Source organism: Danio rerio, chromosome 11 (genome assembly GCF_052040795.2).
Source record: "Danio rerio strain M-AB ecotype USA chromosome 11, GRCz13ab, whole genome shotgun sequence".
In the NCBI taxonomy this organism is placed as follows: domain Eukaryota; kingdom Metazoa; phylum Chordata; class Actinopteri; order Cypriniformes; family Danionidae; genus Danio; species Danio rerio.
In genome coordinates, this window is record NC_141031.1 from 3,365,001 (window position 1) to 3,392,500 (window position 27,500).

The 27,500-nt window shown below is 35.1% G+C and overlaps 2 protein-coding genes across 5 annotated transcripts in view; one reads left to right on the forward strand and one right to left on the reverse strand.

Moving 5' to 3' along the window:
- Positions 1-4,179: 4,179 nt before the first annotated feature.
- Positions 4,180-15,136, forward strand: mmp19 (matrix metallopeptidase 19). 3 transcript variants are annotated; one of them, XM_087273110.1, is made up of 11 exons: positions 4,334-4,615; positions 4,693-4,731; positions 4,926-5,061; positions 6,631-6,722; positions 7,387-7,520; positions 8,699-8,908; positions 9,365-9,610; positions 11,448-11,576; positions 12,046-12,210; positions 12,685-12,812; positions 14,534-15,136. In XM_087273110.1, the coding sequence occupies exons 3-11, from the start codon at positions 4,963-4,965 to the stop codon at positions 14,765-14,767; spliced, it is 1,437 nt and encodes a 478-aa protein (XP_087129236.1). In that variant the 5' UTR covers positions 4,334-4,615; positions 4,693-4,731; positions 4,926-4,962; the 3' UTR covers positions 14,768-15,136. The 3 variants fall into 3 exon arrangements, with proteins under 3 accessions (XP_087129237.1, XP_087129235.1, XP_087129236.1); XM_087273111.1 differs by lacking the exon at positions 4,693-4,731 and having other exon boundaries at positions 4,180-4,363; XM_087273109.1 differs by having other exon boundaries at positions 4,269-4,731.
- Positions 15,137-25,281: 10,145 nt separating this feature from the next.
- Positions 25,282-27,500, reverse strand: part of cdk2 (cyclin dependent kinase 2) — an 8,525-nt gene continuing 6,306 nt past the window's right edge. For both annotated transcript variants that reach the window (XM_087272127.1, NM_213406.1), the window contains 1 exon segment: positions 25,282-25,927. In XM_087272127.1, the coding sequence (XP_087128253.1) occupies positions 25,823-25,927 (105 nt within the window). In that variant the 3' untranslated portion in view covers positions 25,282-25,822.

Consider the following 27,500-nt stretch of genomic DNA (forward strand, 5'->3'; position numbering starts at 1 on the left):
AAATTACCCATGGTGCCTTAAATGTAATACAGTTTGGTATCATACCATTGGTATTATTTACCTTCGGCTCATAATGATATTTGGTTTTTGACCCTTTATAAGAAAAACTTTGGGCACCCCTGCTCTAGAAAATGGTTCTTGATGAAAGAATTGAGTTTTAGTTATTTGAAACAAGACAAAATCTCTAAGCAAGAAAATATTTTTTTTCTTTTACTTTCATTATTAGAAAGACTCTTGGTGTTAATCAGTATTAATACAATTAAAATATGCATTTCAAATATAATGAAACTAAGAAGTTTTCTTGCATTTTTAAGAGAGGGTACACTGCAAATGATGCTTTTTTAAGAGTTGTCTTGTATCTAGTCTAAATATCTAAAAACAATTCATCTTAAATCAAGAAGCATTTTCTTCTAGACAAGTAAATATGACTCTTGTTTTCAGAAATGAGTCAAACTGAAGAGATTTTTCCTTAAAACAAGCAAAACTATCAAACTTATTTTAAAATTTACATTTAAACAAGCAAAATAAGCAAAATAATCCTGTTTTTGGTTTGAAAGAAAATTATTTAGCTTGGTTTAAGGAAAAACTCACTTAATTTTGACCTAATATTTCTGGAATCTAAAAAAAAAAAATCTTGTGTAGAAATGCTTCTAGATTTCCGAATTTTTAGATATTTAGGCTAGAAACAAGACAAAACTCCAAGTAAAAAAAGCTTTTTTTTTTTTTACTTTCAGTGCTAGAAAGACCCTTGGTGTTAATCAATATTAATACATTTAAAATATGCATTTGCAAAGTAATGAAACTAAGAAGTTTACTTGTATTTTTTAGAGAGGGTACACTGCAGATAATGCTTATTTAGAGTTTTTGTCTTGTTTCCAGCAGGGGCATTGCTCGGGTTAAAAGGGATAAGGGGTTTAGGGGTTTTATTTAAATATTGTTGTTTTAATGTAACTAGCAAAAGATTTTTAAAAAATGGTAGTTGATATTTACAGGTTATTGTAATAGTTAAAAAAATGTATTCCATTTTTTGGAAATCACTTCATTTAAAGACTGCAAATACATCAACATAATTTTTGTGACACTGTTCAATAATTCATGCTTTTATAGGTGTAGGGTTGGGGTAGTCATTAATAAAATACGATTTGATGGGTAATTTAATAAATAATATAAATAATTCTAATTATAATTACTGTTTTTACATTACTGTGAGGGTTGGAGTGAGATATGTAGTGATTAATACAATACAAAGAATGGGTAATTTAATACACAATACAGGCATCTACACTGTACAAAAATACATGATCAATTAGTCATGATAGCAAATGTTTTTGGTTCATTGTAACTTAATAAACGAAGTCAATCATGTTCAAACTTAACTGTTTAAAGCTGTTATAAGTCAGTTTAACTTAATATAAGTTCAATGGACTCGAAAGATTAATTGTTTCAGCTTAAAAATTGAAAGCAACCAGGATTTTTTTAAGTGTTGGCATTTATTTTGGTTGTTGCTAGAAAGGATACAGCCATAATTTAACAACAGTTATTTATTAAATTACCCATTATTAGTATTTTCCACCATCACAGTAATGTAAAAACGGTAATTATAACGGAGTATTATTCTTATTATTTATTAAATTACCCATTATTAGTATTTTCCACCATCACAGTAATGTAAAAAACGGTAATTATAACGGAGTATTATTCTTATTATTTATTAAATTACCCTATAAGTTGCATTTTATTAATATCTACCCCGTGCAAAAATGCAATTAATTCTTCTTGTTGTACAGTCAGTGTCACAAAAATGTTGCTATATTGATGCAGATATCCACAGCTGTATCCCTTCTAGACGTTACCGGGCATTTTTAGGAATTAATTTTCCTTCCAGATGCCTAAATGGAAAAGTCTTGACGTGCCAAACCTGATGCAAGTGTCAACGTGAAGGTAAAGGAGTAAGTAATGACGCTCTCTGTGAAAACCTGTGGAAGTGTTTTTTATGGTGCCACCACAGCATGAAACCTCCACCCTGTCAGGCTCATCCAATTCTGCAAAACTGGACTATACCATACCACGCTTCTGCCATCATTACACAAATGGTGGCTGAAAAAACCACGCGTCCTCCATATGGAAGTGATTCACCGATGATATACGGAAGATTTAGCTTGTTTAATTACTGTTTTGATTTAAGCAGGTTTGGAGTAATGTGATATCTCCCTATGCGAGTTTTCATCGAAATGACCGCCTTTAAGCTCAAGTCAAACAAATGACTTGAGGGTTAATGGTCAGTCTTGGATTTGCCTGAGTGAAACTAAATAAATGTGTGGATGTAACCTTTTACACTGGCAGAGCTCAAAGATTTCCATGGTCCACTCAGTCATAACATGTGGACGGACCAAATCCTCCTTGCGCTGGCAGGCGTACAGCATTTTGCTGAAATGTCAGGACATGCCTGTGATAAAATAACAGAAACTGCATTATAGATTTCATACTTTCATGATATTCAGATAGGCAGATTAGGAAACCGATTGCTGTAGGGAATTTTTATTTGTATTTTTATAATCATATTTTTACACACTGCAAAAATGGGAAAAACTTTTGAGTTTATATACACTACCTGACAAAAGTCTTGTCTCCTATCCAAATTTTAGGAATAACAAAAAATAACTTGACGTATAGTTAATTATTTGGTATCAGAAGTGGCTTATATGAAAGGCAAAGGCCTCTAGATGAAGCTTATTTTACTAAAATAAAATTGATTATGTCTTGACTTTTAATTATTTCATTAGGACAGTAAAGTTTGTTTAAACAAAAGTCTTGTCACTGAACAGAAGTAATGTCCAGTATAGAATATAAAGTCCTGCTGCAGTGGAGACAGAATGAATATTGTGTCTGACTCCATCATGAGCTTGGAGGACTGCATCCATACATCTCTGCACTGACTCACATCACTGATTAATAAAGTCATCTGGAATGGCGAAGAAAGCGTTCCTGCAGGACTCCCAGAGTTCATCAAGATCCTTTGGATACTTTTGTCAGGTAGTGTACATTTATATTCATAAAAATATGAAAATAAGTAGTTTGAATTAAAGAAAATCGAAGTCCCTACAATCGGTTTCCTAATGCATTCAAAATAAGTGTGAATAAAACCATATTGATCACCACTGTCCCGTTAGTAAGTAAATGTGAAAAATAAAAGTTTTACCATATTGTTACACCTGTTCATAAAGTATCCTGGAAAAATTTCTTTGAAAGTATTGGACCACTTTAAAAAAAAAAAGCCTTGCTGCATTTTATATTATTGTTGCATTTTGTATATTTGTAAATATTAATTATATATCTTATTTGCTTGCATGTTTTATAAAATCTATAGGAACACACAGGCCTAATCTTAAAACTACTTATTTACCCCATTAGACTTATTGCAATTTAATTACATTTCTTTGCCTTTAATAGTCATGAATTTAAAAAAAAAACTAAAAGTTGTAACTTGGGTATCAAAATTATAAGTTTTTCACAATGTAAAAAGGTAATGTTATTTGTAAAAATGTAAAAATTAATGATAGTTCATATATATATTTTTTTAATCTGTTAACCACAAAACAGATTGTTAGAAAGAATGTTGGAAACCATAAATATCATAATTAGGCGGGAGGGGAAAGACACCATGGAAGTTAATGGCTACAGGTTTCTGACATTCTTCAAAATATCTTCTCTTGTGTTCAAAAGAAATAAATTCAAAAAGATTTATAAAGATTGAGGGTGCCAACAGTGAAAGAATTAAAAAAAACTTTTGGATAAACTACACACTTTCACAAAGCTCAGTTATAGACCCAAGTTAATTTCGTTCACATATTAAAAATAAGCTGGATTTATATTATATTTTTACTAAACTTTGCCATTTAAATTGCAGCAGTCGATCTAGAAGAAAAGAGGAAATAGTTTAAATGTTGTTTTTTGTAATGAAAAAAGTCCAGGTTTGTTTTATCCTAAATTTTGATTTTATGTCCAACAGATGGTGCAATTTCGCTTTGGATTAGGCTACATGAAATCTTAATTTTCTGCCACAAAAGCATATGATTTTAGTAGGCTATGTAAAGTCTTGTGTAGCACATTTGCGTTCGTCATAAAGAAACCCACATGAAAAAAAAATACTGTAGTAATTAATAGGCGGAATGTTACATCATAGGCTAAATGTAGTATTTTAATCATGTTTAAATACTGCAGTTCTTTAGTTTTCAGTACAGTAGTGGTGTATTGACATTGTGTACAACAGGTTTTGTTAAGGTTTTGCACACAGCAACCAGCTACAAATACACCACAACAGATTAACTGAAGCACTCGTATGATTAACCTACAGTATTTTATGGTACGTTATTACAGAAAAGGTGTAACCTTAATGGACGGAGTTTGAAGTGATGGGTGACTTAGTTGATGATTACAAATATTAATTCACACGTCCTAATACTATTCACATTTGTATTCATGTGAATTACCGCGCTCCGTTCAAACCCGACCGTTATCCGTTATTTTTTGCAGTGTACGTGAACATGACGGGAGCTAACGTTAATCCCTCGTTACCACAAACGTGTTAAATACATTCAAGATGTAAAGGTATTCGGTAAAATTACCATATCAAGTTTAAACTACAGAGATTTTTGTTCACTAAAAGCTTAAATAGCTATGTTTCCCCTACAGTAGTTCCACTTCGCCGGATGCTAGCGTACTTCTTGTCAGGTGCGTTAAATCAGTTACCAAAACAAACATATTAAATCTTTTAGCAACTTTGCAAACCTCCGGGTTAAGAAGGAGGACTTTGTGTTGGTGGCTGCTTTCAGGACACATGCTGGAGGAAATGCATCATCTCTTCAGACTCCCCATCCAAAACCGCAGGACTCCCAACTCTACATTATTATTTCTGCTTTCCACAGATCAAACCACTGGAGCTCAGCGCAGACTGGGATTATTATGGCTCAATGGATGCAATACACAATATTTCTGACTGCTTTTCTGCGTGTATGGTCGGCTCCACAGACGAGCAGAAGACGAGAGTTCACCGAGGCTCAGGTATTACAAAATTATTTAAAAATGTATTTAATTAATACGTTATTCAACAAATACTTTACATAACAACATCCTTATTGTTAAGACGTATTTCAGATGTTACACATAAAAAGAAATATAGTTCAAATGTTTTTCAATGCTTTAAATATACCTTTGAAATCCTTAAATGACATAGAATTAACCTAAAAATAAATACTTCTGCATGCATTAGAAGCTATTGGGTCTTCATACTTTTTGTTCCATTATTGTTGTCCTAAGTTACATCTAAAATTTAATTCACAAAATGCTTCTATTATACAACACACTAAAGAGAGAGAGATATTTATGTGCTGCTTTTTTATCTATTTAAAATATATATTTCAAAATCTAGTGACAAAACATGTGCCATCAAATACAACACACTTCTAAAAATAAATGATATACACTATATTCTTATACGCTGCAATGCATAATTCATAAACTGCTTTTATTAAATGTAATAGGCCTACTTGCTATTAGAAATGTAATGCATACTATGAACTGTATGAATTATGCATTGCAGTGTATAAACATATAGTGTATATCACTTATTTTTAGAAGTGTGTTGTATTTGTTGGCACTTGTATTGATTTTTAAATATATTTTCAAATAGATGAAAACAGCACAGAAATATGCTTCTCTTTTCCTAACGCTGTATTTAATAAACTCTTAAAATACAGAATGCACCACTGTGCCAATATAAATGGCAATATAAGCTTGCTTTGAAACAATTAAAAAAGATGCATTACAGTTATTTACTGTACTGGTTTATTTAGCTACTTTGGTCTTCATCACAGGCTCCATCTTTCAAAATGTGGATATCAAAAATTGCTGCATAGCTACCATTAGAAAAACGTACCTATGACAAACATAACAAATCTGACAGGCTTTGGTTAATTTGGTCTCCCCTTTGGGAATACATAAAATGAGCGCTCTTAAATTAACACAGGCTCCTTGTCATTCATTTAAAATTTTTGTCACAACCTCCGCTTAAAGATTGCTCTAAAATGGTGCGATTGTACTTTATTTTTTTATCTATTTAGTTTTTTCTTATGTTAATTTTTTTGTTACTTTCCATTTTGAATATGTGGGCATACAACAAATAATAATAATAATAATAATATTACAAGTTTAGACAGAATTCAGAAATTTTTTTTATCAATTTAGGGACGTTTTAAAGCAGTGAAAATGACATTTCCGGTCTGACTGCAAAATAAATGTTTAACATAGCGGTGTATTAATAGGTAACTCATATGAATTCATTGTAAAAGTTGATTTTATTTATTTAATTATTTATTTATTTTAAACAAAGCATAACTGACCCCTAATAAGCAGATCACACAAAAAGATTTTAATTTAATACAAATATAGTGCTTAAACATTAAATACTTATGAATTGATGTTTCTGTTCCTGACTTTTGAGTCCAAACCTGGTGGTAGTTTCTGATATAATGTCAGCTGTTTTTGACAATGCATTGGTCATGATTTAGCATTAATAATGATTTTTTTATGATTAATTATGCAAGTTATATACATCTTCTTTATATCTAATAGACATACCTGAGGCGGTTTGGATATCTAGATACTCCACTGAACCCAGAAGCTCAGAGAGATTCCAGTGAGTGGGATATGAAGGTGGCTCTCAGGTAAAAATCTGATGACACAGTTTTGTCTTTTCCAATCATTAAATAGCGTTATATTTTAGTGAATTGCATCAAATTTATAGTGCCCTGTTATGCTTTCCTGGATATTACCTTTCATGTTGTATGTAAAATAGTCAATATAAAATATAAAATGTCTGCAAAGATTAAAAGAGCTGGGGAAATGGAGCTACTGTCTCCCAAACATAAACAAAACAAACAAATCTGGACTAAACAAGTCATCATTTAAACACCGGGTTACAGGAAATCAGTGATTAGAACCATCCACTAGCATGTAATCATGATCACCTGTCGCACAACTGTAATACAAATATAATCAAAACAGGAACAAACCAAACAGATGAACACGTACATATACTGATCTTGAAACACTTTCTCAATACGGACTCTTCAGCATTGCAGGCAACATGTCCAAACCAAACATTCCTAATCAACCAATATTCTCACTCTACTATACACCTGTGTCAAAGTTAGAGCAGGAGAAAAGCATAACCCCCCTAGAGGGCTGTAGTGAAAACTTTTATTACTGTAAATAAGAGACCTCATAATGATATGAGCTTTTAAAATAGCACTTTAATCAAACCTCTTGAGAAACATGCTCATATTTTTATTTCTGCCATGGTTTTCTGAACTGTGGTATTTGTAAAAGTCTCTTTCAGAGGGTTTCAGGTCTGCCCGTCACTGGAAATCTGGACAGAGCGACTGTTTTTAAAATGAGGGAGCCGCGCTGTGGTGTTGAAGACCCGTTCAACCAGAAGTCTTTCAAATACAGGCGGTTTGGTGGTGGGTACATCCTTCCAGATTGATTAATAATACAGTAAAATAGCTGTATTCCCAAATGAATAACACCTTCTGTAGATTGTTTTTATAATAAGGGTATTCTTAATTCATGTACAATCACTTATTAAAACTAAACTGCATTGTACCTTATGAAGTATTGTAGAAGCAGATAAAATACTTACCGATTTGTTCTGATTACTGTTAACTGCGTGGTGAATAATTACATAAACTAAACCAACAAAATATACAGACGTACAGTACATTACAGTTTCTATTATTAAAATGCATTATAAGGATCTTTATTCATCACAAGAAGTTTGAATATCTGGAATGTGAAGGTGCAAAAATATTGAAACATTGAGAAAAATAGTGATAATAGTCCTTATAACAATATATTTTCTTGTTAAATCGCTGAATGCCTTCTCAGTTGTAAGTTGCTTTGGCCAGAAACGTCGGCTAAATTGAATATAAATGTAAAATATGGTTATATTAAAAAGAAATAATAAAAAAATGGCCATATAATGGTCATATAAATTAGTTAGCATTAACAGCCCTGATGATAACAAACAAAACAAATTATCAAGCCCTTTAAATACAGTTTGTTTACATAATGTTGATTTTAATATGAAGAAAAGTTAGCGATGTTGCCTCACAGCAAGAAGGTCGCTGGTTCGAGCCTTAGCTGGGTCAGTTGGCATTTCTGTGTGGAGTTTGCATGCTCTCCCTGTGTTGGTGTGGGTTTCCTCCGGATGCTCCCCCACAGTCCAAACACATGCGCTATAGGTGAATTGTATAAGCTAAATTGTCTGTAGTGTATGTGTGTGAATGAGAGTGTATGGGTGTTTTTCAATGATGGGTTGCAGCTGGAAGGGCATCCTCTGCATAAAACATATGCTGGATAGGTTGGCTAAGGGGGCTAATAATATTGACCATTAAATGTTTTTTTTTTAATTGTAAATCTTTTTTTTTATTCTAGCTAAAATATACAAGTGAGACTTTCTCCAGAAGAAAAAGAATAATAAGAAATACTGTGAACATTTTCTTGCTCTGTTAAGCATCAATTGGGAAATATTTGAAAAAGAATAAATTAATAATTTTGAATTCAACTGTGTATACAGGTCTTATAGAAAGTGTTATTAAAAATGTTTAAAATGACACAGCGTGTCGTTCTTATTTTCTAGGATACTGGAGAAAAAAAAACTTAACATATCGAATTTACAACTATACCCCAGATATGGGTAAATCTGCAACACAGACGGCGATACACACAGCCTTTAAGTACTGGAGTGACGTGACCCCGCTCAGCTTTACAGAAATTCACTTCGGCACTGCTGATATCAGGATCTCCTTTCACAAGAGAGATGGCTGTCCATCGCCTTTTGATGGGCCGGGTAAGTAAATCTTACAAAAGGGTTTGTGGCACGGTGGCTCATTGTTTAGGGCTGTCGCCTCACAGCAAAAAGGTCGCTGGTTCAAGTCTTGGCTGGACCAGTTGGCATGTGGGGGAAAACCGGAGCACCTGGAGGAAACCAATGCGAATGCAGGGAACCCTCGAAGGCTCGAAGCAGCGATCTTCTTGCTGTGAGGCGACAGCACTACCTACTGCATCACCGCTGGAAGGACATCTGCTGCGTAAAACATATGCTGGATTATTTGGTGGTTAATTCCACTGTGGTGACCCCTGATAGATAAGGCACTAAACTGAAGGAAAATGAATGAATGAAGAAGAAAAACTCGTTAAAACACTTCGGTTTTACACGAGTATCATTTAATGGCTCAGTCAGGACATTGGTAGTTTTATATTTGTGTTGCTTTACAATAAATGCTGACTAATCATCTTTTGTCAGGTCATGTTCTTGCTCACGCCGAAGCTCCTCCTTCAGGAATCGTTCACTTTGATGAAGACGAGTTCTGGACTGAAGGGAAGTATTATGGCTCTAATCTGCGTATCGTTGCGGCTCATGAGATCGGGCACGCTCTGGGTTTGGGTCACTCTCAGTACAGCAGCGCACTAATGGCAGCACACTACACCGGCTACCAGGTCAACTTCAGACTGCACATCGACGACATCAGAGGAATCCAAGCCATTTATGGTGAGATATTCTTGCATTCATTTTCTTTTCGGCTTAGTCCCTCTATTAATCCGGGGTCGCTACAGCGGAATGAACCGTCAACTTATCCAACACGTTTTTACGTTTTACCTTCCAGCCACAACCAATCTCTGGAAAACATCCACACACACTCATTCACACTCATATACTATGGACAATTCGAACCAGCGACCTTCTTGCTGTGAGGCGACAGCACTGCCTACTACGCCACTGCGTCACCATTAACAATTATATGTTTGAGGAAAATTTGGGGTTTCTTCTGCAGACTGCTAATGACATCTTTAAAAAAAACATTTTATATATATATAAATATATATATATATATATATATATATATATATATATATATATATATATATATATATATATATACATATATATATATATACATATATATATATATATATATATATATATATATATATATATATATATATATATATATATATATATATATATATATATATATATGTATATATATATATATATATATATATATATACATGGTTTGTGCTACATTCATTCTTCCATGGCGGGGCCCCACACAAAAATTCATCCCGCCATGGCTACATTACAGCTTCAAAATAATTCAAAATAATACAGATTCAAGATATTCGGTTGTTTTTTAAATAACGGGTTGAAATCGCACTGAAAACGTATAAAAAGGTAAGTGAATAATAACAGTTCAAACTTTTCTGTGACCATAGTAGTGCTGTGCGTTCTGTTTAACCCTTTAAGGTGACGTGCTGACTGACAGGTGCGTAATGCTGGAGACCAGCAAACACGGCGTAGCTTTCAGTCATGATGAACACAGTTTCCATAATATATTTTATTTTATTGGCTCTGCGTATAATGACTTTATCTTGCTGGAGTTTTTAGCTGTTTCACTTTACTTCAGGATGCATTAATGCTGTGGTCCGCTCCGCAAGTCTATCGGAGACATTCATAAATATTCCTAGCTAATCTAATAAATGTTGGAGACATACTCGGTACATAAACGCACTAAATCACACTTCAGTCGCGTTTATTTTAGGGAGCGCAAGGAAATCTGCACTTGAGCAGTTTTGTGCACGAACAGAGTAAATCGGAGCTCGAGCAGAGATTGACATGCTTGTAGGCTATTACATGAATGCGATCTCGACTAATACTGAGCCCACGACATTTGTCAATGAAATAATGCCACATGTAGTGGTAGATCTGTGTAAAATGGCCAACAGAGTCTGCCGCCACAGCTGGAAAAAATCCTAGAGGAAACACTGATACTGATTGTTAAAAGGATAAAACAAATGTTTTAACTTCTAAAACGTTAATAAATCAATATTAGGAGGGACAATGGAGATTTTTGACAACCAAAAATGAAAACCTTTGTAAATTTGACCAATTATGGCCAAAAAAGGAAAGTATGTTTGACAAACCACCTGTAGGAAACACTTCTCTATTAAAACAAATCCAGTTTCCCCCACACTCCAAACACACGCGCTATAGGTGAATTGGGTATGCTAAATTGTCCATAGTGTATGAGTGTGAGTGACAGTGAATGGGTGTTTCCCAGAGATGGGTTGCAGCAGGAAGGGCATCCGCTGCGTAAAACATATGCTGGATGAGATGGCGGTTCATTACGCTTCGGCGACCCCAGAAAAAAAACACCAAGTTAATGAATGAATGTTAATTTTACATTTGTACGAAATCAAACCTTTAGAAAATTAAACAAATATTACCATTTTACTCAGACACACACCTAGTAATTTTCAAACACTTTTACATTTGTTTTATAGCTCTTTAAATTCATGCCTACATCAATGACTCTATTTGATTTTAGGTAAAAGGGTCTCCGGTACGACTACTGCTGATGATATCTATGATGTGACATATCCCACAATGATGGCACCATTCCCTAGAGGTGATGTTCTGGATCCGTGCAATGCCAAACTTGATGCTATAATGCTGGGTGAGGAATTCACACGAGTAAATGGTCACATTTTGCAGCTTTTTTTTTTTTGGCAGTGCAAATAAATTTTGCCAGAGTGTGCGATGCATTTGCTATGAACGCACAAAATTTGGCTTAATCCAGTCTTCTGCATTTGGTGTGAACTCAGCCGTGTTGGCCAATCAGAAAGGAGGAAAGAGCGTGCACACACTAAGGTCATAAAACAAAACTCTCAATTTATTGACCACACAATTACATTGTACCCGGAGTTTTATGCAATCTTCACCCTGGCTGGATTTTTGAGAAAGTTTTGTTTCCAGTAATGTGTTTTTGTGTGAACAAATGGCCAAACTGAGTATAGAAAAAAAAACAGAGGTTTTGAGAATACTCATGTTAGTGTGGACAGGGCCTAAAATGCCCAGTACATGTGCACCTGTGGGAATGTTTGATAGTAAAACATGTTATTGCTAATGTTGATTTTTGGTATCAGGTCCCTGGCGTAAGACATATGCATTCAGTGGGGATTATGTGTGGACGGTAACAGACACAGGTCATAGCTCTCCAGTGAAAATAAATCTGCTGTGGAAGGGGCTGCCAGGAAACCTGAATGCAGCGGTTTACTCCTCGAGAACCAACAAGACATACTTCTTTAAAGGTAAACGATTTTTCTCTGCAGATATAAGTTTTACTTTTATACAAAACTTTCTAAAAGGCTCTAAAATCAACATAGCAGGGTTTTTAGTATTATGTGTGTATGCGGTACAAAATGTGTGTACACATTGCTTATCACACACACAGGGTGCACAGCAGCAAACAGACATCTTTAAATATAAAAAATTAAAAGGATTAAAATGTAAAAAATATATATTATTGTCTATATAAATATAGAAACCGCTACCTCCTCCCATGACTTTACAGAACAGTTTCTCAAGCAGTTTGCGATGCATTTTGGAAACAGGAGATGAGCCCCTGGTCTAATGCGACACCTGGCTTGAGAAACCCGTTCTTAAAGTCTTATTATTTGGGTCGAACACATATTCTAAATGCCTTCGGAAGAATTACAGGCATGTTGATAGGATAGTTTATGTCATTGTTTAACTGAAGCTCTTTTCTTCTGCTTGTTTCTCAGGTGAAAAAGTCTGGAGGTACACAAATTACCGTCTTGATTATCGATACCCCAAACCACTGAAAAGAATCCCGGCCAACATCGACGCTGCTTTGTACCATGAGAAGAACAAGAAAATCTTCTTTTTTAAGGTATTTGTGATTTAAACATTATCGAACACAATAAGAAAAAAAGCTCTCGAAAACAAACATGATAAATTTATAATCGCTCATGACTGATCGAAGCTCTCTGTATAACAATACACTGTTTTGTTTATTTTTATTTTTTTTACCATTTTCAATTGAAGTCAGTAGTTTTCAGCTGTATGTTTGGCAACAGCCATTTTTTGTGTAGTTTATTTATCGGCTATGGGAAGAATTAACCTCTTGAAAATTGAACTTAAGCAGTTTCTGTTAAGATGCTTTGACACAATGATAAATGTAAAAGCGCTATAGAAATAAGGATTTATTCTATACTCTACCTGACAAAAGTCTTGTCCCCTATCCAAGTTTTAGGAACAACTAATAATAATTTGACTTCTAGTTGATAATTTGGTATCAGAAGTGGCTTATATGAAAGGCAAAGGCCTCTAGATTACGCTTATTTGACCAAAATAAAATATGATCATGCCTTGATTTTTAATGATTTCATTAGGACAGTAAAGTCTGACTTTGTTTAGACAAAAGTCTCATCACTGAACAGAAATAATGTCCAGTATAGAATATAAAGTCATGCTGCAGATGAAACAGAATGAATATTGTGTCTGACTCCATCATGAGCTTGGAGGACTGCATCCATACATCTCTGACTCAAATCACTGATTAATAAAGTCATCTGGAATGGCGAAGAAAGCGTTCCTGCAGGACTCCCAGAGTTCATCAAGAGTCTTTGGATTCATCTTCAATGCCTCCTCCATCATCTTACCCCAGACATGCTCAATAATGGTCATGTCTGATTACTGGGCTGGCCAATCCTGGAGCAGCTTGACCTTCTTGGCTTTCAGGAGCTTTGATGTGGAGGCTGAAGTATGAGGAGCGCTATCCTGCTGGAGAATTTACCCTCTCCGATGGTTTGTAATGTAATGGGCAGCACAAATGTCTCAATGACTCAGGCTGTTGATGTTGCCGTTCACTCTGCAGATCTCGCGCACACCCCCATACTGAATGAACCCCAAACCATGATTTTTCCTTCACCAAACTTGACTGATTTCTGTGGGAATCTTGGGTCCATGCGGGTTCCAGTAGATCTTCTGCAGTATTTGTGATGATTGGGATGCAGATCAACAGATGATTCATCAAAATAATCGACCTTCTGCCACTATTCCAAATGATCAACTAGAAGTCAAGTTATTATTTGTTGCTCTTACAACTGAGATCGACGACAAGATGTTTATACCCATATTTTGAGTTATATGCATTGTGGTGAGCTAATTTTTTTGACTGCAGCAACCCATTGATAAACTCTTCCTTTCCTTAAGCTTTCTGTAAAAAAAAGAAAAAATAAATAAAAATCAATAAAACAAAGAACAAAATAATTAAAAGGAAAAATAAGAATCATTTCACGTCTTAGTTTGAAAATGTCCTTGTTTTAACTGTTAGCTGATATTTTTTCCATGTAACAAATTTTATTTTAAGCCATTTGCTTCTGATTTAAATGAGTCTCGATCGTTGGTAGTGGAAAACAAGACAAACTTACGCTTAAGAAAATCATGTTTTGTACTATATCACGTCATTTTAAAATGTAAAGACTTTAAATCATCATCTTTAGATGTTTGCTGTAGAACAAAAGACAAAACATAGTTCTTATAGTCAATTTTTCATGTGATTTTCTTGTATTTTCCAGCTCATGACCTCTTTAAATCAATGTTTTTCAGGGCTCAGGCTATTGGCAGTGGGACGAAATGGTTTACAATGACCTCAGCATTTACCCCAAACCCATTTCACGCCTGTTTACTGGCATCCCATCAAATCCCGACGCATCCTTCACATGGACCAATGGGAAAATGTATTTCTTCAAAGGTGACAAGTACTGGCGCGTCAGTGAGCAGTTCACTGTTGATTCTGGATATCCACTCAGTAAACGTGTCCGCTGGATGAGGTGCAACTAATTTACTCAACGTTTCCCTGAAAACTCAGTGAACGTTTCAATAGACAGTATAAGGCCCTCTGTTTCAAATGACTGCTCCTAAAATCTATGGGTATGAAGTGAAATGATTGGTAAATACAGATGCTATTTCCTGTGAAATTCATTGCCACAGATCGAAAATATTAATCATTAGGGTGCAAATGTAATTAAGAAAAGACATGGGGCCTCATTTATAAAGCGTGTGTGATCTTAGATTTCATCTTAGAAAGTACGTGTGTGTATCTATCATACTGAGGGCGCTATCATACACCCGGCTCAATAAGACGCAAGAAGTGTTTGGCGCGATTTGTAGCTATTTTCAGACCAGCGCAACTGTAATTTTCACGTTTTGCACCACGTTGTTTAAATAGCAAATATATTTGCACCCATTTGTGGACTCATGGGTGTGTTGGTCTATAAAGGAGATGTGTTAAGGCGCATTGCTGGCATGTTGCTATTTTGTGGAACTAAAATAGACCGCGCCATTGACCAAGTAAAAGCTGCTCTAAAGTCTAGCACAGAGCTTGTTAGTTATGTGCCTATGCAGGTCCAAACACTTACACATTGCTTTATATACACAGGATGTACAGCAGTACACAAATATATTTACAGATGAAAATAATTAAAGGATTAAAATGATACGAAAATAATTATTTCTAATTATCTACATAAATATAAAAACCTCCACGCCTTCTTTATCTCGGGGGGCTTTTTCATTTTATTCATAACAATCTGCATCTGTATAATGTTATTATTATCATCAGCATTATATATTATATGCATATTTATATTTATTTAAATAAAAACAAGTGTAGATTTGTCCACCTGTGGGGTTTTGGAGACGTCTTCATTACCATATGGGGCATAAGAACAGGACGTGTGTTTAGATATAGCTCAGTTTTTTGACCACACTTCGTTATTATTGTTCATCTATTTCTTTGCTGGAAATTAGAACTGAGTTTAGAAATAGTTTTGAAACAAATCTTTGTGCTTAACAAACTAAATTAAATGTTTAGACTAATGGATGTTTTCAGTGGAGTGAGTTTACACCGTTTCCTTACTCCACGAAAGTAAAGGAGTAAAGAGTAAAAGTAAAGAGGGTGAATGGAGGAGGCTTGTTCTTTATCCTCGCGCTGCAGAAGGTCTGTGTAAATGTTTTCTCACTAGTGAAGCGTTCAGATTTTACACTTTTAAAGTCCACCATGTAAATAGCAAACGCACCATGGCGTGACGCTACTCACTCTTAAAGGGAATGGGAGATGAGACTCTGAATAATTTAATGCACATGATGTTCAAAACACACCCAGAACTCATTAGGAGAATAAGCACAACCCTGTTAGCGTACTCTTTAAATAACATATAAAAACCTTGCGCCATTGACATTATAGCAGCTTCTAGTTGGTCATTGGTGTGGTTTATTTCAGTTGCCTAAAACTAGCAATGCACCAACACAGGTTTGTGTGCACACATTCGTTTACTCTGAAATCACACTTACACATTTTTCAAAAAGACCCTATTTAACAAATTAAATACGCTTTCTGTGCGACATTTAATAAATGAGGCCCCTGGGTGGGAAGGTTTTTCTCGCTTTAATAACATTGTTATTTATTGTTTTATAAGAGTTACTACTTGAAGTAGCTTTATTTCATTGAGTTTTCTGTTTTAAATCTTACCCAAAGACTGGTGCTTCCATTCATTTGATGAAGACACCGAAGTCCTTTGGTCAAAATCTGAATTCACTAGATCATCTATTTTATTCGCCATGAAATAGATCTTGCACATTATTTTGTCTTTATGAATTCCGATGTACTCAGAATTAAAAATGAGAGTACAATTGCATTCCTGTGCATTTCAAAAGCTTCATGCCATAAGTGAAGACTAATACATTACTAAAACGTTACTTTTTAGGTCCATTTAACCAACAAACAGAGCCACATCTGAAAATAAATACTGTACAGTGCGGTTTATTTACATTTTTACACCTTCACCACATGAAGCACAGCACAGCTGACAGCTTACAGACAAATATTTCAGTGGCTCGAGTCCTGTAATAGCCTGTATTTGTGAGCCTGTGACTGTAAAGCTCGATCTAAAACTCATTCCTTTCTATAATTACTCCATATGAATGTTTATGTCGCACATACACACAGCTGCGTGGGCCGTTTCTTCACACAGAGCTGTCAGCGTCTGAAGCAGTCTGAGTGCTCGTGGGAGAAAAAGTCTGTTCACACATCGGCTTGTGAAATGTACTGAAGTATTGAGTGCAAGTTTATGTATTTCAAGGTGCAACCAACATCCATCACGAGCGGCTACACACCAAGTCACCTTAGATGCTGCTATAATGCGAGGAAAAAGTGTCTAAAGCAATTTGTGCTTGGATGTTGCTAGTGAATTTCATAAGAAAATGATATTATATTGACTATTGAATGCTAATGATAGCTAAAATAAAAAAGAGTCATCAGGCATTATTAAACTTTGATGTACTTAAAAAAAAATACAACATTAAAAATAGATAAAGGAACTTCTACCAATGTAAGTAACTTTTTGTAAAAAATTAAAAATGGAAAACAAAACAAATACAGGACTTTAAGGCATATTGTCTCCATTTTTGTTTTTATTTTGAAGCATTACTTTGTAATAGTCAGTATACACTCACCGGCCACTTTATTAGGTACACCTTACTAGATCCAGGTTGGCCCCCCTTGGACTTCAGAACTGCCTTAATCCTTCGTGGCATAGATTCAACAAGGTACTGGAAATATTCCTCAGAGATTTTGCTCTATATTGACATGATAAGAACACACAGTTGCTGCAGATTTGTCGGCGAATCCCCCGTTCCACCACATCCCAAAGGTGCTCTATTTGATTGAGATCTGGTGACTGTGGAGGCCCTTTGAGTACAGTGAACTCATTGTCATGTTTAAGTAACCAGTCTGAGATGATTCACACTTTATGACGTGGCGCATTATCCTGCTGGAAGCAGCCATTTGAAGATGAGTACACTGTGGTCATAAAGGGATGGACATGGTCAGCAACAATACTCAGGTAGGCTGTGGCATTGACACGATGCCCAATTGGTACTAATGGGCCCAAAGTGTGCCAAGAAAATCTCCCCCACACCATTACACCACCACCAACAGCCTGAACCGTTGATACAAGGCAGGATGGATCCATGATTTCATGTTGTTGAGGCCAAATTCTGACCCGACCATCCGAATGTGGCAGCAGAAATGGAGACTCATTAGAGCAGGCAACATTTCTCCAATCTTCTGTTGTCCAGTTTTGGTGAGTCTGTGTGAATTGTAGCCTCAGTTTCCTGTTCTTAGCTGACAGGAGCGGCACCCGGTGTGCTCTTCTGCTGCTGTAGCCCATCTGCCTCAAGGTTGGACGTGTTGTGTGTTCAGAGATGCTCTTCTGCAGAGCTCGGTTGTAACGAGTGCTTATTTGAGTTACTGTTGCCTTTCTATCAGCTGGAACCAGTCTGGCCATTCTCCTCTGACCTCTGGCATCAACAAGGCACTGCCGCTCACTGGATATTTTCTCTTCTTCAGACCATTCCCTGTAAACCCTAGAGATAGTTGTGCGAGAAAATCCTAGTAGATCATCAGTTTCTGAAATACTCAGAGCAGTCCGTCTGACATTAACAACCATGCCACATTCACTTAAATCATCTTTCTTCCCCATTCTGATGTTCGGTTTGAACTGCAGCAGATCGTCTTGACCATGTCTACATGCCTAAATGCATTGAGTTGCTGCCACAAATACTTCAGAAGACCTACTGGAACCCGTATGGACCCAAGATTCTCACAGAAATCAGTCAGGTTTAGTGAAGGAAAAGTCATGGTTTGGGGTTACATTCAGTATGGGGGTGTGCAAGAGATCTGCAGAGTGAATGGCAACATCAACAGCCTGAGGTATCAAGACATTTGTGCTGCCCATTACATTACAAACCACAGGAGAGGGACAATTCTCCAGCAGGATAGCGCTCCTCCTCATACTTCAGCCTCCACATCAAAGCTCCTGAAAGCAAAGAAGGTCAAGGTGCTCCAGGATTGGCCAGCCCAGTCACCAGACATGAACATGATTAAGCATGTCTGGGGTAAGATGAAGGAGGGGGCATTAAAGATGAATCCAAAGAATCTTGATGAACTGGGAGTCCTGCAGGAACGCTTTCTTTGCCATTCCAGATGACTTTATTAATCAGTGATTTGACTCAGAGATGTATGGATGCAGTCCTCCAAGCTCATGATGGAGTCAGACACAATATTCATTCTGTCTCCACTGCAGCAGGACTTTATATTCTATACTGGACATTATTTCTGTTCAGTGACAGAGTCTTTTGTCTAAGCAAAGTCAGACTTTACTGTCCTCATGAAATCATTAAAAATAAAGGCATGATCATATTTTATTGTGGTCAAATAAGCGTAATCTAGAGGCCTTTGCCTTTCATATGAGCCACTTCTGATATCAAATGATCAAGTAGAAGTCAGCTTATTATTAGTTGTTCCTAAAACTTGAATAGGCGACAAGACTTTAGTCAGGTAGTGTACTTTGGTGCTACTGCTAAAAATGTGAGCGTCTGCATAATAGAAAACAGGCTTTGTGCTACAACATAATGTTTGTAAGAGCGTCTCTCCGGTGTGATGAAGATGACACGGCCGTGAGGTTTTGCGCTCAGGCCCAGAACGGAGTTTACTGCCAATGCACTAAATGTTTTTCACTGCACCGTATGACTGAATCTGTACTGCAGTTGACCTATAGTGCTGACATATTCATACAATTGACTGAACCGAGACCCAACAGGGACAAATGGGTTTAACTGACTAGACAAACAGCATCGGGTTGTCAGCGAAGGGCACGTTTTTACGGGGCATTTTTCAATATTCTGTGTCAAATCTTTGGTGTCCATGTAAAACTGGCCTTGTTTAACTAGTGCTAAAAATGCAGCATCTCTGAGAGCAGCTGACATTAAACAAGAGCCACAGTGTTTGATGCTTTCATGATGTGGTTGTATAAAAGTCTCCAAGTAGCAAAGGGTCAAAGCAAATAATTACCAGAAGACACCCACTAAAAAGCCATCCAGAATAGTGCAACCCCACATCAGAAAAAGTTGGGACAGTATGGAAAACGCAAATAAAAGAAGAAATTAGTGACTTCTTAACTTTACTTTGACTTGTGTTTTAATTTAAACAGTACGGTGGATTTATTTAATGTGTTCCTCATGATTTTGTTCTTCAAAATTAACATGTATTACAGTTTTGTTTCTTGCAACACATTAAAAGAAAAAAGGTTGGGACAGGAGCAGTTTAGGGCTAGTAATCAGGCGGCGCTGCATCAAGAATCCTCATTCATCTACACCACATGGGCTCACTTTAGCAAACCTTTGTCAAGTACCAGTGTGCAGTTACATCCACAAATGCCAGTGAAAACTGTACAGTGCCAAAAAGAAGCCCCATGTTAACAGTGTCCAGAATCTCCATCGAATTCTCTGGGCTTAGAGGTATTAGGGAGGAATGGACGTATTTGGGGACAAATGGATGCTGTGTGCTCCGGACCGAAGAAGAAAAGATCATCCAGACTGTTACCAGCAACAAGTGCAAAAGAGAGGGTCTGGCTGAGGAAGAGGATACAGTTACTTGACTGGCCTGCCCGCAGTCCTGACCTGTCTCCAATAGAGAATGTGTGGCTCATTTTGAATGGTAAAATACAACAACACAAACCACGTACTGTTGCCCACCTTAAGGCTTGTTTGCAGGTAGAATGGGACAAAATTACACATGAACACATTATCACCTGGTGTCTTCATTCCCTTTCTGCCTTTTAAGTGCTGTGAAAAGGAATGGCGACATTACAAAAGTGGTAAATGCTTTATTGCTACAACTTTTTTTTTTTAAATGTGTTGCAGGAACCAAAACTGGAATATGTGTTTATTTTGAGGGGGAAAAAACAACAGTAAAAATTGAGTAACACATTAAATAATATGCTATTGTGTTGTCTGCAATGAAATACAAGTCAAAGTAAATTTAGAAATCACTTCTTTCTTTTTATTTGTGTTTGTCACACTGTCACAACTTTTTCTGATTTGGGGTTGTAAATACACACCATAAAGTATTGCATTTCATATATAGAACAAGAATCAATTTATAACATATGATAACGACTCTGTTGAAGGATCACAGTGAAGCTCCAAAACATTCGTTAATTGTAAATTAAAATCTATATTATTTACCGATATCCTTCAAACCACAGTGTTTTACCTACTGTTCAGCTTTAATCATGTTGTAGAATATAGCTAAATTTAGTCAAACAACAAATCACAGTAAATGCTTTTGTTTGTTTTTTATGACAAAATTATTAGTCCTTTTGTTAATCAAGTATTTAAGAGATGTGACTGCTTGAAGGTGTAAATTAGCACTTTGCTATAACCTGACACCATGAATCCTTGTCCAAGATAAACTAAATGATGAATAAAGATGAGAAACTTTAATTATTTTTCAAAAATTTCTCAAATGCTGTTTAAGAGATTTTGTCCAACAATTTTTTAAACAGTTTGAATGGCTCATCATGTCTATTAATTCATTTTTTGTGTCTTTGCCATAAAGATATAATATTATAGTAGTTATTTTGCTAGCAGCATGCTAATTTCTACTGGAAACATGCTAGCAACGTGCTAATTCATACTATAAACGTGCTAATTCATGCTACTAAGCAAAGTCATACATTTATTCATTTTCCTTCAGCTTATTCCCTTTATTTATCAGGGGTCGCCACCGCAGAATGAACCACCAACTTATCTAGCTTATGTTTCACGCAGTGCATGCCCCTCCTGCTGCAACCCAGTACTGAGAACCCCCCCATACGATCCTATTCACACACATACACTACAGAACATTTTGTTTACTTAATTCATCAATAGCGCATGTGTTTGGACTGTGGTAGAAATCGAAGCACTTGGAGGAAACATGCAAAGTCCACATGCCAACTGACCCATTAAGGCGACAGCGATGCCCACTGCGCCACCCTTCTATCTGTCCATACTTTTACTATCCAACACGTTTTAATTTCTTTACAATAACTGTTTAGCTGAAACAGTCGAATGGTAAAAATAAAACCTCATATAAATTATTCTTGGACCGTTAACTCTAATTGTGAACTCTCCGAAAGACTAAGCACCACATTGCATTTTGTTTTTGTTTTAAAATATTTTAAAATATTAAAAATATAAATATAATATAGAAATATATATAAAAAATTTAAAAATATTTTTATTTTAACCTTTTTTTTTCAGTTCATCACGATGAAGAATGTAAGTATTTGTGTAATGTGACCTAATAATAATAGCCTCTAGTTTCTAAATCTCACTGTCAGTAAATAAAACATAAAAAAAACATATATTTTTTAATTGAACATTAACTATAACCGACAAATGAGAAAGTAGCTTCTGACCGAGTATTCAGAATGGAAAGCCTTGTATAATGAAGGGGTTTTGAAACCTCATATTGTGTATTATTAATGCACCTGTTCCACATGCATTGGGTTTGCATGTCTGTATTGGCCATCGCTGGTGATTTGTCGCCCCCTAGTGTTCTGAGGTCTCATTTGCTCTCCTTGCATAGAAACGACCTTACCTTAAAATCACACTTATGACAAAATACCAATTGGTTTCTTCACTTTCAGTTGTGTTAATGGGTGACAAATGGAAGGGGGTTGGGGGTCATAAAGTTATGGCAAGAAATAGGTAATAGAAAGTGTGTAATAATACTTTCTGAATACTTTGATTTTGATCATAGTTTTGAAGTTTGTTATGGGGAAGTTACAGTGTGGACATGTGAAGGAGCTGATGATGATCTCTTTGAAGAGATTTTAGTAGATGTGTGCTTCCCTGGAAAGTATAAATTACATTTGTTAAAATTAAATGTATAAGAAACAACTAATGGACATAAATAATGGAACCTTACTGTACCATTTTTTGTTGTCTTGAAAGCATGAGTGACTGAGGAATGGTTATTGCATCAGAGATGTGTTTGCTAACAGGCTCTCTGAATTTAGTCCGAGATCTTGCCTAATATTACAGTTTTCTAGTTTAGCTGTGAAGCATGCAGTAGTACGACAGGGTTTTAGTGCCACATTAAAAAAGATAAAGTTATGAAAACAGTCAAAATATTTTGAGAAGAAAGTCGAAATTTCAAAATAAAGTTGAAATTTAACGAGAAAAGTCCAAATGTTACAAGAATGAAGTTTAAAATTTACGAGAATAAAAATGGCAATGTTACAAGAATTAAGTCCGAGTAGGGCTCGCAAAATCTGGAAGCCCAAAGTCCTGTGGCTTTTTTTTTCAGTCAGAATATCAAAATCTATCTACAGTAGTCAACATTTAACTCTTTAATTGACAAATTCACAAATAATGCTTTGGTGAAAAAAAACACACACAAAATGGCATATTTTCAATATAAAAAGTAATTGTGGACTGGATGTCTTGGACATGTGAAATAACATTGCCTTTAATGTGCTGTTTTTGATTGATGTTAATTTTTTCTCCCTAATTTACTGTTAGTGGCTGTTTTTACCCCATTGACTTCCATTATAACCAAATTTTTTTAACACAAAACCATGACACCATATAATCATGCAATCTTGATTTGACATGATCCAGAATCAATTCGGTCTCCAAAACTCATCCAAGAGTGATAGTAACCATTCTGTCAGCTCAAACCTGCTCAGGAGCAGGTTTATTTATATAAACAGGATTAGATAGGCTCATTTCAAGCAAAGGTAATACTGAAAGTATGCACTGAATGCTGATATTTTTTTACAGTAGTAACCTATAGATTAGATACGCTTGGGGAAAAAAATTAAATAGTAAATTTTTTTTTTGTTAATATAAATATATATATATATATATATATATATATATATATATATATATATATATATATATATATAATACATATACATATATATATATATATATATATATATATATATATATATATATATATATATATATATAATACATATACATATATATATATATAATACATATACTACACACACACACACACACACATTTATAATATTTAATATGAAATAATTTATAATATTTAATACATATATGTTTCATAAAATTTAAATCAAATAAAACAAGGGGATCAAGGACTCCATTTGTTAATATGGATTTTTTATACAAATGTACTATTTAAACGTACCAATCTAGCTTTAGTACAATTTGTGTATGATAATAGACATGCACACTATTAAACAGTTTTTTTTAAATTTTTTTTATAAAGAAATAATCATTTCTGCAGTCGTGCACATTTTGACAGATAATATGCCAGTGTTTTGATGCTTTGCAAAAGTTGAAGACGCCTTTACCAATATCAAAATGCTTTTTAATGCAAAATGTATTTAAATTCCTAACACCGATTAAGAAACTAAAATAGGCCTAGGCTACTATAGTAAAAAAAAATCCTCTCTAAATGTTAAAACTCAGCTCACAAAAAAATTGGAAAGTGACTCCCTATCATATCTAACAAAGCGTTTATTATAAATGTAATATCATTTCGCTCGCATGGATAATTGAATATTAAACAGATGATGTCATTACACTGTTGTACCATCAGCCAATCATTGATGATGATTTAAAGGATCGATAGATCTGTCCTTCACAACACATGCAGTAATCTCAGATCAGTTCATCCAGACATTTTAATCTGATTCGTGAATCGTGTAAGTTTGATTCGTGTAAGTTTGAATAACTAAATTAGCCAGACATCATTTATCAAGATTTAAAAGATTCAAAATCTGCCAAATCATCTTTGATCATTTAACTGAAATACAAAGAACGGACCCCAGCTCTCAGAACTATATAGAGTAAACAAAAACTAAGATTGTGTATTTATGCACCATCAAATGTGGTTAGAATTGACATCAATGAGGCAAAAACAGCCACCAACAGTAAATTAGGCAGAAAAAGGTTGTTACTAATCGTTCACATGTCCAAGACTTTAATAAAACGTTTTAATTAATCCAGTCCACAATTACTTTATATTGAAAATACGTCATTTTGTGTGTTTATTTTCACCAAATCAGTAACATCATTTGTAAACTTGGCAATCAAAAAGTTAAAATTCTGTAATTTTCTTATTAATGAACTGAGGTTGATTAACAGATTTATGTAAAAAAATAAGCGATGAAAATATTTATCTGATGCATTTTTACAGCGGTTTAATTCAGTGGATGTTTTCATCCCCAACATTAAAAGGGTAGTCAATTTGAACAGAGCACAAGGGTTAAACAAACTCGGCTAAGCAGAATCAACACTATTTTAAACCCAAAGGGGTCTCAATTTATTGTCACTCTTATTGCTGTTTAAATAGTGTTTCTACTTCAATTATAATGTTTAAATTTAGTACTATGGTCTTCCCATATATACATTACATCATTTTAGTTCGCCTGTTAAATATGTTTGAACAATAAAAACAACATGGAAACGATATGTAACAACATAAACCAAATGTTATACGAGTTTAATGGATGAAGATGCAGAGAGAACTATTTTTAGGAAACTTTAAAAGCAAATTAGGTTTAAAATCTTTAATTATAATAATATAATCTTGGAATAAAGCAGCAAAAAGATACAGGGAGTCTAAACAGTTTCATTCAGTCTAAGGCTAGACGAAGCGCTCAATGCGATATGTACTTGTGTGATATAAGCAATACAACGTCACAAGTTATATCAGCATTATAACCATGGAATGTCATCTCCGAACTAAAGTTATGTTAGTAACATCACGTCTGCTTTATGCAAATTTACATCCTCCGGGTCATTTTAATCACACGCTTACTATTAGCACAGCTGTTTTTTTTCCAGTGACAGGTTGCAATGGATAATCTTCAGATTAAAATAAACCCAGAGTGACTTTAGGAAAACGAGCGTACAAATCGATTATAAAACCGAACGATTTCCAAACTGGGAAATCATTTTCAGAAAAGTTTTGTGTGAAACTTTTAGTCCCGTCTTGCCAAAGTTGATCTCGTTTTATAGGCGTAAAGGAGGCACTGGCATGGTGACGTCGCGGAAAAACCGATGAACAAGAGCGTTCTTTGCCGAGATCCTCTTGTTTGGATCATAGGTCAACATTTGCTGTGGAAAAAAAATAAAGCAGATGTTAAATACTGGAAATATTTCAGAAAACTAATTATGTAGAATTATTTTTGGTGCGGCCAATAACAAAAACAACTTGAAATGTAAACTGAATTTGTTTATCGTAATATCTCTAGGGCCCTTAAACGTCTTGTGGAACTGGCATTTTAAATTCTATGTTCGATCTAATCTTAACTGAAACATTAAGAGAGGGTGGGACATAAAGTAGCTCCTCCCCTTTAAAAAAAACAGCCAGTAGCGTTTGGTTTTTATTACAGCTCTGCCTGTGAGAGTGGTTGAGCTCAAGCGCATAAAATGAAAAGCAAATGAAAAGTGGGTGGGGCATGTCAGACACTAGAGTATCAACACCATGAGAAACTGAAGTGTGACGTGATGTCAAAAACGTAGATTCATTTAAGCAGGAGTGACAAAAAGCTCACTGTTTTATAGCACACTAGATTTTAAACATCCTTAAGACTAACATGGTCATACTAACATCTAAAATAATTTTATTTTAATTTCGCGGGACCTTTAAGGCCAGGACACACCAATCTGATTTCATTATTATTCAATTCAGTAGTCTGTGATAATGAACGTGACATAGTTCACTGATAAGTTTTACAATGTGTAGTAGCTGGAGATTTACTACCGATTACAGAACTGGCTTTACTGACAAAATGCGCATGAAAAAAACACCTTTGATTAATCGTACAGCCTTAAAGTGAATATAGTTCGGGAATATTACAGGGTTGATTTTGAGAGATATAGCCGAGTAAATAACAAAAGCTAACTAAAAATCACAAACAGATCTCAATCCCAATAATCTGCTCGGAAATGTGAAGAACATTCTTCACGTAAAACATGTCAGCTTCTATAATTATATTCATGACAACAATCCAGCCTTCGTTATTTCTTTAAATAAAACTATTGCTTTATAACTAAATCTGGATTTACTTAAAACATTTCCAAAAGTATTAACAGAATAAAACTGGATGTTCAGGGGTAGAAGTGTAAAATAGATTCACTAAAAGCAGGTAGACTGTTATGGTGCGTTCAAACCAGACGCGGATGAAGCGTTGATCACGAGTGATTTAAATATAAAGTCTATGCAAAGACGCGATTAGACATCCTGCAGTGCTTTTACTAAAATGAAACGGCACGAATGACGTGATTCGAGTGCACGACACAACACAAATTGAGTGTTTGACATGCTTAACGTGTGATTTGCGTAAATGCTCAAGTAAAAAAAATATATAATTCGAAACTTTGGTGTTAACCAATCAGGAGCTTGCTCTAGCGGCCGCCATTGTTATACAGTTTTTTTTGCATTATACTTTGTTGTCCATGTCATTTGAATATTTTACATTTCTAAATGTAATGTGAAGCACTTTGGGCAATTCAACTTGCAGTTAAATGTGCTAAATAATAAATAAGTTGAAACTCAACAAGCTGGGTGCGCCTCTAAAGGATCTAATGGACCCAGAAATGGCGTTGAGCGAGTCCTTTCATAGCACATAAAGCACAACTACCCTCTCAACAAAATCCATGTCAGGCATTTTGCAAGGAAACTGGA